Here is a 12,914-nt window from a genome sequence, read left to right on the forward strand (position 1 = left end):
CTCTCAACCTTTATTATACTTCCTCCAATCAGATGGAAAGAAGCCCACTGTTACCATTTACAAACCCGATAACATCACAGATCCGCTCTCTCATGTGTGTGAGGTCACCAGCCCTAAACACAGTGATGGTTATGTAATGTGGAAAGTGGGTAATGAGTCTTACAGAGAGGGCACAACCAGTGCTCCCACCCATCAAAATGTTTCCACGTCTGTCTTCAGCATCCTAACAATGACAAAAGAAGAGTATGAAAAGCCCAGCACCACCATCACCTGTGCAGTCATTCATGCCAAAACAGAAGATTTAAGAGCTCCATTACAAGTGTCAACTAGCAAAAGTAAACAACAGCCAGAAATTTCATGTGATTAATGTGCAAGCATTTCAAAACTATCATTGTTCATCTGTTGTTCTACGTTTCATTGCTTTTGTCCTGTTGCTCACTTATGTTGATTATGTATCTTTGATGTTGTTTTTTGTGCATATTTCTATCTGTATGTTTGTACCACTTTACTGCATTGTTCAAACATCAAAGTCAATTTACACTCAAGACTAAATGTTTAATTTGATATTTACTTACATGTTGCATGTAAGTAAATATGGTCACATTGAAAACATTGTCAGAACGATATCATAGAGCTTCTTTATGTCTTGTTCTGTGCTTACTGTACTGCTGTTAGTCTATATTTTAAAGTTTTGTGTTGTTTTACAAGCAATAAATATTTGTTTGCATGATTTAGTCCAGCTGTCACATTGTTTATCTATTCAGAAATGTCGTGTACTTCACTTTCTGCTCACTTTTTTTCTTCAGTATTTAGATTTTTTTTGTTTCTGTCTCTAGTAAAGCCACTTATTCAATTCTAAAGTTAAACATCAATATCACAAGGCATTATTGGCCTTTTCAATCAATAAAACATATAATATAAATATAAGTTATATTTTTTATGTGCACTTTTATTAATAGTATGCCAGTTGAAAATAGTAAGTTACTTGATAAGCATACCATAAATGTAATAAAATACATTTGTTTATTTTTATAAAGTGTATGTTCTAATGCACTATCAATGTCTAACAGACAGGACTATAACTGTATGTTTGTCTCTTCAGTATACACTCAGTTTTGTGTGCAAATGAATGTATGTGAGTACACGTATGCAGTACATAAAGCTGTCATGTGCTTAAGTGTTACTAACTAGATGTCTAATAATATTTTACATTCAGGATGTATTATTTATTTTCTCATTTACAGTATGTGTTGCGGCATGTCCTTACCATACATATGTCTCCTGTACATGTGTTTTCTTTTTTAGGTGAGACGCCTGAGCCAGACACAGGCTTTGCTCTGGACTGCAATAAAGATGTTCTTGAGGAGGATGAGTTCAGAAGTCTCTGGTCCACTGCCACCTCATTCATCTTCCTCTTCCTCTTCTCTCTGACCTACAGTGCTGTGCTCAGCTTCTTCAAGGTAATACAAATATTACTAAATATCGTGCAGAGCATTTTAAGTAAGATTACACCTTTTGTAACTTTTACTGCTTGTTCTTAGTGTTATATGCATGCTTCAATTTAGATTGTATTATGTCTTTAATGTGTATTTAACTATATATTTTTTCCCAGGTGAAGCAGTGATGATTTGTTAAAAGAACTTGTGAAGACCCCAAGGTTTCTTATTTGTTTTGTGACAGTAATTAAATGTTGGTCGAATGTATTTAGGAATCTCTATCTATCTTTTGTTCTGTCTATTCATGTCTTTCTGTACGCTTGTCTGACAAACATATAAAATTTCTGAGATGTTGAAACTGCATAACTTGGCTCCATGCACACATTTTGGAAGACAATGACAAACATGTACACATATCAATAAAGTCTTATTATATCTCTGTCAAAATGAGATTTTACTCTTTTTAATATTAAATCAGCCTCTTACTACAAATGACATTATCTTGCATTTTCAGTAGATATTACTGTGATATTAGTATAGATATCCATCAGAGGATACTAAAATGTGAGAATATTATAAGAATATGACCTCAGTCTCAGGCAAAAACATTGATAAAACTGATAAATCAATCAGATTAATAAGGTAAAGCTTTTGAACACCTTTGGAATATTTTGAAGAGAGTCATATATCAATTTTTACAGTTATTTTTTATGTTATTTTACTGATTTAAACTGATTTAAACTGCACTTATATTCCTAGAAAAGCTGAAATGTATGGTAATGCAAATATGCATTTCAGTGTGTTTCACATCACATTTTACTGGGTGTTTCTTTCTCGGTTTTCGGGTGTTATATTTAAATATTTCATCTCTGGGGATTCTGGGGATCCACAAGAGCAGATGAACATCTCACATTCAGCAGCTGCAAACTGTCAAGCACTCAATTATTTATTTTTTTTCTCAATAATAACCAAACAGTAATAAACTGAAAAACACGTGCAGTTTCTAGCAAGCATGATGAGCTGCAAATAATTAAAGACAAATTCTCATGTTGTAAAATGTCCATTTTACAAACACTGTTGTGTTTATTCTACAATCTGATACAATTGTATCCTCTTCATATAGAGCAAGCTCATTAATACACTTAAGATTCCTTTTAATTTTATTTTGTGTTCTATCCAAAAATTATGCCCCTAAACTGAGAATTTGGCGTGTTGCAATAAAACTTCACAATCATTTTAATGTCTAAAGTAAGTAAGCACATTTACACACAGCGCAAAACTGACCAAAGTGCTGTACAATGAATAGATAAAAAGACAATAAAAATATAAACACATAGATTGAATAATCATAATTATATAAAACATTAATAAAAATAAGGCTTCAATATCATGTCACAGAACACAGAAATACAGAAAGCAAACAGATGTACCAGGTCAGGGAACAAGGAAAGCCAAGGAAAAAAAATGAGTTTTTAACCTGGATTTGAATGTAGCAATGGAGGGGGCAGATCTAATATCCTGGGGTAGCTGGTTCCACAAACGTGGGGCAGCAACTGCAAAGGCTCTGTCACCTCTCTGTTTAAGCTGTGAGTGTGGCACAAGCAGGAGCCCTTTGTTTGAGGATCTCAGTGACCTTTGAACCGAGTATGGTTGTACAAGGTCAGTGATATAGGTCGGGGCGAGACAATAAAGTGCCTTAAAAACAAACAATAAAACTTTAAACTGAATCCTAAAAGGAACTGGGAGCCAATGCAAAGATGCCAAAATGGGGGTGATGTGCTCGTGCCTCCTAGTGCCAGTTAAAAGACGCGCTGCTGCGTTTTGTACTAACTGCAGACGTCTAAGTGATGATTGTGGGAGGCCCAAGTAGAGGGAATTGCAATAATCCAGCCGTGATGTAATAAAGGCATGGATAACTGTCTCGAGATCGTTAAAAGATAGGAATGACTTCAGGCGGGAAATCATTCTGAGCTGGTAAAAACTATTTTTAACAACAGAACTAATCTGTTTGTTTTGAGTTCTGAGTCAAGAATGACACCCAAATTTCTAGCATAGGGTTTGATAAATGGAGTGAAGTTACCTAAATGTTGTACCACAGTGCATATTGCCTTGGGAGAACCAAACACAATCACCTCTGTCTTGTCACTGTTTAACTGGAGAAAGTTATTAACCATCCAAGTTTTAATTTCTTGGAGACAGGCCAGAAGAGATTGTATGGAATCCCTAGATTTTAGAGGCAAGTACAACTGTGAATCATCTGCATAGAGATGAAAAGAGATGTTATGCTTCCTTATGATTTCACCCAGTGGGAGCATATACAGGCTAAAAAGCATAAAGCATAAAGCATAAAGAAACCTTGCTTTATGCATATACAGTAAACATGCTGGGCAAGTGTTTCATTTGACTAAGTACTCTCGAAGGAATTTCAGAAGGTCAAAATTAGATCTATTCGAGAGCATCTGGGTATTCAGATCTCTCTTTCTTCCTCTTTGTTTGCTCACACCTGCTGAAGTGAAACTGCGTTTGTTTTGATGACTAACAATTCTTAGGAAGGCAGTTAACTGGTTATTTTCTGATACCATTTAGAATAACTATTTATTTAATTATTTATTTTTAATAAGCCCTTTTTAACTGTCCTCTTCTTATGTTGAGAATGTAGGCCACTAAGAAAAAATAGGACCTCTGTAGATATGTTTGTTGCAAATGTACAGACAATAAAATTGAGATGTTTATTTGTTGGGGTGATATTGCTGTCAACTGACAACAAAGTTCCCTTCTCAATTAGCTTAACTGTACAAGTTTTATAGTTCACAAAATCTTTAAAAACAACTTACATTAAATAAATATATTATACTTTAAGTGAAGTGAAGTGACATTCAGCCAAGTATGGTGACCCATACTCAGAATTTGTGCTCTGCTTTTAACCCATCCGAAATGCACACACACAGAGCAGTGAACACACACACACACACACACACACACACACACACACACACACACACACACACACACACACACACACACACACACACACACACACACACACACACACACTGTGAGCACACACTGTGAGCACACACCCAGAGCAGTGGGCAGCCATTTATGCTGCGGCGCCCGGGGAGCAGTTGGGGGTTCGATGCCTTGCTCAAGGCACCTAAGTCGTGGTATTGAAGGTGGAGAGAGAACTGTACATGCACTCCCCCCACCCACAATTCCGTCCGGCCCGAGACTAGAACCCACAACCCTTCGATTGGGAGTCCAACCCTTTAACCATTAGGCCACGACTTCCCCGTTAAGGTTTGTGTGAACGTGGATTAGTAATCTGGCCCCTTGGTATGAAGGAGAAAAAATGCTGGCCCTCATTACTATCAAAGTGGCCCTTCCCTGCTATAGAGCATGTAGCCTATGATCACTATGTTAAAACCCAGATACCCCTAGTCTGAACATTCACTGCTATTTATTTCTTCACATAGTCTGACATAAATATTCCATTCTATAATAAAGAGACAGCAGCAATTAGTTTACTTTTAAGGTCTAGGCATATTGAGTTAGAAAATAGTGTTAATGAAATTGTCTATAAGGTGATAAGTCTGATTAACATAAGACACACACACACACACACACACACACACACACAAACACACAGAGAGAGAGAGAGATGTGAATACTAAAATTGAAGAATTCTGTTGTTTCAGGTTTCTAGATTCAAGGTTTATGCTTATTATTGTCATATTATTCATTTTGCATTCTGCTCTTTCTATAGATTTCAAGTATTTTAGTTCATACAATAATACATTTATTTCAGTCCCCTACTGAAAAAAATAAATCCTAATATAATATGTCCCAAAACATACTACGATACCATTATTTGATGGTTTTAATGGTTAAAAATGTATGGTTTGTAGTGGTATCTGTAGTGGAAATCATTATAATTTTTTGTGATGGTTTCTGTTGTTTTCATCAGCAGGATCACCATGGGTCTTGTGATATTGTTTGCCATAAATGTGACAGGAATGCTGTAATATTGTGAAGTAGTAGTGACTGTTTGTAGTTGTGGTGGGCTTATTTGGGAGAAAAAGGGCCTTTTGCACCTACTTTTCTGAGAGTGGATACATTCTTATCATAAACAAATCAAAACCAACCAAATAAACTAAAAGTTCATATTCAAAGCCAAGTACTAAACTGTTAACAGTGCATACAACCTTTGGCTCTTTTTTCTTTCAGAAATGAATATAAAAGTTTGAGATCTACTGACTCAACTAATGAATTAATTTATGATAAATTGTAGGCTATTTTAATCCAGTTCTTGTGTGATTTTGCCTTCTGTGTATTGTGTTGTTACTGATTAAAAGAAAACATGGGTCTCCCGAAACAAAAGATTCCTTCAAAACTAAAGACTCATCATTACGAATGAAGGGGAAGGTTCTGTGATTATTAGGCTATGATGTAAGAGCATGTTTAATCTTTGCTCAAATTTATTTATTAAGCATATTTGTTTATTTACTAATTGATTTATTAAAATTACCAAACATGTTAAGCACCAAACATAATGTAATAAGATGAATCAAATACAAATCTACATGCACAAGATGTTCCTTATATTAATTACATTTTTCAAGAGTTTCTGGAATATTAATGTCAATGTAAAGTATAAAAATTATGTGGGAAAGTTGGCTAGAAATTGGCCTTTAAGTACAATCTTTATTTTCTCTATCATTTTGATGCCTCATAAAGCTCCATATATGCTTTTCTGCATGTTGGATTATTTGTTGTTTGAATCACCTTTACAATCATTTATTGAAAAGTCTGACATTTCCCTCTTACTCTGCTTTATAAACACTAGAAGTAAAGCATTAGTTATTGTCTTGCTCTATATCATTGTGCTATAACTACAACCACGCTGATTTACACCTCTACATAAACTCCATGAGACCTGAGACTAAATGAAATATCTAGTTCATGAAATTGCAAAAGCAAAGCAATTTATTTTTAATAGAACACTATATTTCTGAATCTGCAAACATAGCATACTGACCAATGCCATCTCACAACCAATTCGTACGTATTTTACAAGGTGGCTAATTCATAATGACTAGGGCTGGGTTTTCTCGACAACGTTGTTACTTAGTACTCCACGAAGACTCAAAAGGTATGCCTTAACTAAGGGTTTACCTGTTCTAGGCGTGTTCCCCGAAAAAAGTCAAAGTCAAAGTCTGCTTTACTGTCAATTCTTCTACATGTACAGCACATACATACAGAGAGTGAGAATTGAAAATGCATTACTTGCATTATGATGGTGCATAGCTTCAGATAACACTAACAGTAGAAAATACAAATACAAATAAATACAGATAAAATATGAAATGTGTGGGGCTTAGAATAATATTCCCTGTAATGTTAATTTTAATGTTTAGAGAAAGAGTATGCCCCCCCCCCCAAAATGTCTTCATTTTATTTAAAAAAAAAATATTGTTCACTTAGTTCATATGTACTGTAAATTTATGATGGGGTTAATGCAGGAAATGTGTTTAAATCAAGGTTGGTGCAAATGCATAAAAGAGCCAGTAAGATGAAAATTCTAAGCTTCCTATCACTCTTTATAAATCCTGTACAGCAGGTTTAAATTCATCCAAGGTTAAAAAACATTAAAAATTACCTTAATTACCTTAAAAAACAAAATTGCCTTAATTCATCAGTGATCCCCAAACGATTCGCACGAAGCTGTTCAAAAGATTCAGTTTCCTTAATCCACACCTTTCGGTGGCATACTGTGTTCTGATTGGTCAACTGACATAGTCAGTTTGATTGGTTGTTCCGCACACAACTTCACGGTAAATAATGTGTTAGCATCTTTTTGGGGTGAATTATGTCTTATTCAACTCATCGCGAAGCAAACAGTAAAATAAAAAACTTGAACAGTCAGTGTGGGCGTATTCAAGCCACGCGCTTCAGTTTGAATCTGAATAGCAGGTTCAGCGCGGGGGCGTGGTCACATTAGATATAATGAAGGGAGACGTGAAAAACGGACATCGCTTTGTTTTCATATGGATTACTTTATCACAGAATATCTGTGATATTTTCGGCAGCACTAGTTTTAAAGTAGACATGTCAAGCTTTCTATAGATATCTCATGTGTCTTTGTTGAGTATTCACGGAGTTACACTTCATTTTAATGACGTGTTTGTAAATGAAGATCAGCGCAGACAAAGGCTGCAGACAGCACACATACAAAAGGGATTTGTTGTACTGCTCTGGTATTGTGGTAAAAATGAATTTTAGCCATTGGTTCTTCTGATTTTCATTCTTTGGCAGTGAAAATAAAACAAACTTGCCTTTACAATTAAAAACACACTGTCTCCTCGACATGATGCTATCACACCAACCAGAGCGTCTGTGTGGGGGGTAGGGCAGGTCAGAGTTTTGATTCTCCCAAGACAGTAGGCGGAGATTATTATGCAAAGTGTTCTAGTGACGTACATAGAGATGGGCAAAAGATGTAAAATCTATAACGACTTGTTTCAGCGATTCAGAGTTGACTCCTTACTTTAGAAGCCAATAACTTTATAAATCGTGTACTTTTCGGTTTCATTACTTTGCACATTGTTTACATTGATGGACAGCTACATCATACACTGTAATACAGGTAATTTTTGATTTCCCATCTGTGTGGCTCTTTAATTTATAGTGAGTGATGCTCAAGTAGGCAACTTGTTATAGCGATCTTACAGGAGAGGGCGCCAAAGGAAGACAGGGGCGCCTCAGGGCCTCATTGACCATCATCAATGAGGAATGGAAGAATATTTGCTTTCCCCACATTGCGACACACAAACTAAGTGAGCTGCTGGACGAAGGTGAAACCCTTATTGGCCGAGCAGCCAACCAAACCGACATACCCTTCTCGGGATGGGTGGAGTTGAAGTTTCAACTTGGGCCGAAAAGAGGGGCACAGGCTGAACTCCTTGTACCTGTGCTTCTCTCCAATGAGCCAGGTGTGGAGCAGCCTCCAATTATTGGTTATAATTTTATTCAACAGCTAGTGAAAAAGGGAATGGAGCTGTATCCTGATATCATTCCAGAAGTGGTAAAGGAAGCTTTCTCATGTGACTGCAAAAAAGCTGTTGTATTGATTAAAATGATGCAGGATGACGACCAAGTAGTAAAAGAAGGAATTGTGAAAATTGGATGGATTACTACTGTAGTTGCAGACGGACAGACGAAAGCGGTTAAATGCAGAGTAAGAGCTGGTCCTCTTGTTTCAAGACAGGAAGTCCTGTTTGAACCAGAAGTTATTCCACAATGGCCTGAGGGACTTGATGTAACTTAGATGGTAATCAGTCTTCAGAAGGGAAACTTGACTAAGGTTCACATCCCAGTTACCAACATCAGCAATGTGGACATTGTGCTTGCTCCCCGCACTGTACTAGGACGAGTTCAGCAAGTCAGGTCCATTTATCCAGCAGACGCCAAACCCGCTAAAGTGAAGTCAGACTGGAATGACATTGGGGAGGATGTGGTGGTGGCGGGAGTAGTGGTCGCTGAAGGTAAGGACATGATAAGCTGTGAGGTGAAGGATCTGAACAAGAGTGACAACACTGGAAAGGGTACTAATAGAAAACTGTTGGGACCCACCAGTGTTAATTGACCATCTCACTCTTGAGCAACAGAGAAAAGTTAAACAGCTGCTGAGGGAGGAGTGTGCAGCATTTTCAAAGAATGAAAATGATGTGGGGTGCATCCCATCACTCCAAATTAGAATCAGGTTGATTGACACGACAGCAGTAAAGCATACAGTATGTATGTCTCCATACCAAAACCTCTACACAAGGAAGTTAAATAATATGTGGAAGACCTCTTGAATAAAGGATGGATTCAGAAGTCTCGCTCCTCCTATGCATCTCCAATTGTCTGTGTCCGAAAGAAAGATGGAAGTCTACGTATCTGTATAGATTACGGGGAGCTCAACCACAAATCCATCCCAGAAACCGTCACCCCATTACACAGGTACAGAACATGCTAAACAGTTTATGTGGAAGTACATGGTTCTCGGTTCTGGATCAGGGGAAGGCGTATCATCAGGGGTTTGTGGAGGAGGGCATTCGACCATACACAGCTTTCATAACACCGTGGGGCCTATATGAATGGGTCAGGATCCCCTTTGGGCTTTCCTCTGCCCCTGCAGAGTTCCAGCGCAGTATGGAGGAGTGTTTGATGGGACTCAGGGATGACACCTGCCTTCCATACTTAGATAGATACATAGCAAGACATTTGAGGAGCATCTCCGTGATGTTAAGGAAGTGCTACGTCGCTACCAAGCTCATGGAGTGAAGCTTACAGCCAAGAAGTTTGAATTGTTCAGGGCTGAGGTAAAGTTCCTGGGCAAAATTGTCTCTAGAGGGGGATATTGATGGACCCCAAGGAAATTGCACCCATGCAAGCACTAAGAGACCGTAAGGCTAAGACGGTCGGAGATCCGAGACAATTGCTGGGGTTTCTGTCATATTATCGCACGTACATTCCCAGTTTTTCCCAAATTGCCAGACCCCTCTATGAACTATTTTCAACAGGGAAGCTTTCGGGAAAAGGGACAAGCAGTAAAGAGGACAATGGTAAGAAGGGTCGGGGTAAAGGGAGAAAACCAGCCCAACTTCATTCCAATCGGCCTATAAATTGGACAGAAAAACACAAGGATGTCATCAACCGACTACTTGAATTCTTGCTTCATCCTCCGATCATAGGCTACCCTGATTTTGAACAGCTCTTCATCTTGCATTGTGATGCAGTGCAGTACTATATCAGAGGCAGAAAGGGAGACTGGTGGTCATTGGCTTTGGGTCACAGACCCTAACAGCCCCAGAGAAGAATTACCATTTTCACTAGGGGAAACTGGAATTCTTTGCGATGAAATGGGCCATTTGTGAATGATTCCGTGAATACCTGTATCACGCAACCTCCTTTGTGGTCTATACGGACAACAATCCGCTGACATATGTTTTGTCCACGGCCAAGCTGAATGCCACCACCCACAGATAAATTGCAGAGTTGGCTGACTACAATTTTACCATCAAATATAGACCAGGCCGCGTACACAGGGATGCTGATAGGCTGTCAAGGATGACTATGGACATGGAAAGTTACATGCAGACCTGTTCGCAAGAGGCTAGCCCAAGAGTCATAGCTGCTGTCACGGATGCACTTCTCCTGAAGCCAGAGGAAGAGAGGCCCTGGATGTGTCCAACCATCTTAACAACAATTTGCTCCGAGGCAGAGCAGGAGCAAGGAGCACACAAGAGACCAAAGTGACCCCAGAGGAATTGATAGGAGCACAAGAAAAAGATCCAGTGCTTGGAAAGGTGCAAGAGTACATGCTAGCAGAAAGTTGCCCGAGGTTGGTGGGAAGAGATGGTCGCGATGAGTTGACTGTTCTGTATAGGCAAAGAAACAGGTTGTATCTGGATGAGGAAGGAGTATTGTGTCGACAATTGGCAGGACGTATCCAGACAATGCTGCCCAGAAAATACCGCCAGTTGGTGTTAAAGGAGCTTCATGAGGAGATGGGTCACCAGGGAGTCGAGCGCACACTCAGTCTCATCCAGGACAGGTTCTATTGGCCTCACATGCAAGCTAATGTGGAACATTGTGTCACCAAGGAGTGTAGCTGTCTGAAACGCAAGCATCCAAATAGAGTGACGAGAGCCCCATTGGTCAATATAGTGACGACTTACCCTTTCGAACTGGTATCAGTGGATTTTCTACATCAGGACTGCTGCAAGGGTGGCTACGAATACATCCTAGTATTAATGGACCATTTTACACGCTTTGCCCAAGCATATGCTTGCAAAAATAAGTCTGCAAAAACAGTAGCAGAAAAGATCTTGGGCGACTTTGTTCTCAGATATGGGTTCCCCACTAAACTCCACCACGATCAGGGAAGGGAATTTGACAACAATCTGTTTGAGCGCATGGAGGTAATCCAACACTCCAGCACGACCCCATACCACCCTGCTGGAAACGGACAGGTGGAAAGGTTTAACAGAACGTTGTTGTCAATGCTGAGATCCCTGACGAGTTAAGCCAAGGCTGATTGGAAGAGCTCTCTAAACAAGGTTGTCCACGCGTATAATTGTACGCGCAGTGAAGTGACAGGTTATGCCCAGTATTACCTTCTGTATGGCCTGAGGCTGCCCATTGATGTAATGTTTGGCCTGAAGCCATGGGAGAGTGGAGTGTCACCTAGTTATTATGCTGCCAAGTGGAGAAAACGCATGAAAAGGCATATGAAGTGGCAACAAGGACAGTACAGAAAGAACAGAGGAGATCAAAACAATGCTATGACAAGAAGATATATGGAGCAGATCTCCAGCCGGGAAACAGAGTTTTGTTGAGAAATCGGGGAGAAAGAGGTGGTCCGGGGAAACTCCAGTCATACTGGGAGGATCGAGTGCATGTTGTGACAGAGAGGAAGTATTCAGATGGCCCAGTGTATGAGGTTAAGCCAGAACATGGCCCAGGGGAAGCTGTTGACTATGTCCAGCAGAACAAGAGTAAAATTCAATCAAGGGGGAAAGTGACAGTGGCAAAGAGGAAAAAGGACACATACCAAGTGGATACTCAGATGGAAGAGGATTCCGAGAACGAGGATGACTGGAGAGGCTGGACAACATTGCCGATAAAGCAACGCACAGAGAGAGAAAGCCGACCAAAAGCTGAGGAGAATGAGTGCCAATTAGGGGCAACAGAAGGATATTTAGACCAAGAGCCAGAATGCGTACATGTACTGCCCATGGAAATGTGTGATGAAGGGGACAGAAATTCTTAGAAGTCTGCAAATGAACTGGATGATGAAAATGAGGCGGCAGAAGGGGGACAGGAGACATCATCCGATGAGGCAGATGACATCAGCCCAGCAGCAACTCACCAGCCACAAAGAATATATCCTTTCAGACCAGTGGCGTGGCCCTGTCAACCCTTTCATGCCTAAGTTACAAATATTTAAACTGACCCCTTTTTCATTTTTTATTAAAATATATACACAAACTTGCTTATCATGTTAACTATCTGATATTCTGATTATTAGTTTAAAAACCTTTATAAATTATCTTGATCTATAATAAGATGAGCGCTGCAGTTCAGAGTCCTGTAAGCCGGATTTAACGTAATGTTACAGCACTTGAATTCCAGTAACTGGACGAAGAATAGAGTAAACTTTATTGTTCTGTTATGTCTGATATATGAATAAAACACGTCGGCAAATTACATTTGATTAGATAGTTTTTGCTGCTTCCATAGATATCAGTGTGTATTTTACAAACTACCAATGTATTGTTTTACTAGTGATTATGTATTTTTAAATGTATGAAACCTAAAATAAACATTATGTGGTTGGAAACACTGCATATTAATTGTGATATATGACAAGAGCTGAGCGCGTCCGTCTCTGGCTCAGTGCCAGCCAACGCGCGAAAGCTGTTTGAATCTGGC

General features: G+C 39.1%; 2 gene segments (V, D, J or C); both read left to right on the forward strand.

Annotated features, from left to right (window-relative positions):
* LOC127952942 (Ig mu chain C region membrane-bound form-like) overlaps positions 1-12,914 on the forward strand; it is a 371,759-nt gene that overhangs the window by 170,501 nt on the left and 188,344 nt on the right.
* Positions 1-12,914, forward strand: part of LOC127952940 (Ig mu chain C region membrane-bound form-like) — a 210,593-nt gene that overhangs the window by 8,293 nt on the left and 189,386 nt on the right. The window contains 1 exon segment of the C gene segment in view: positions 216-335. Coding sequence covers positions 216-335 — 120 coding nt within the window.

Source organism: Carassius gibelio, chromosome B3 (assembly GCF_023724105.1).
Source record: "Carassius gibelio isolate Cgi1373 ecotype wild population from Czech Republic chromosome B3, carGib1.2-hapl.c, whole genome shotgun sequence".
In the NCBI taxonomy this organism is placed as follows: domain Eukaryota; kingdom Metazoa; phylum Chordata; class Actinopteri; order Cypriniformes; family Cyprinidae; genus Carassius; species Carassius gibelio.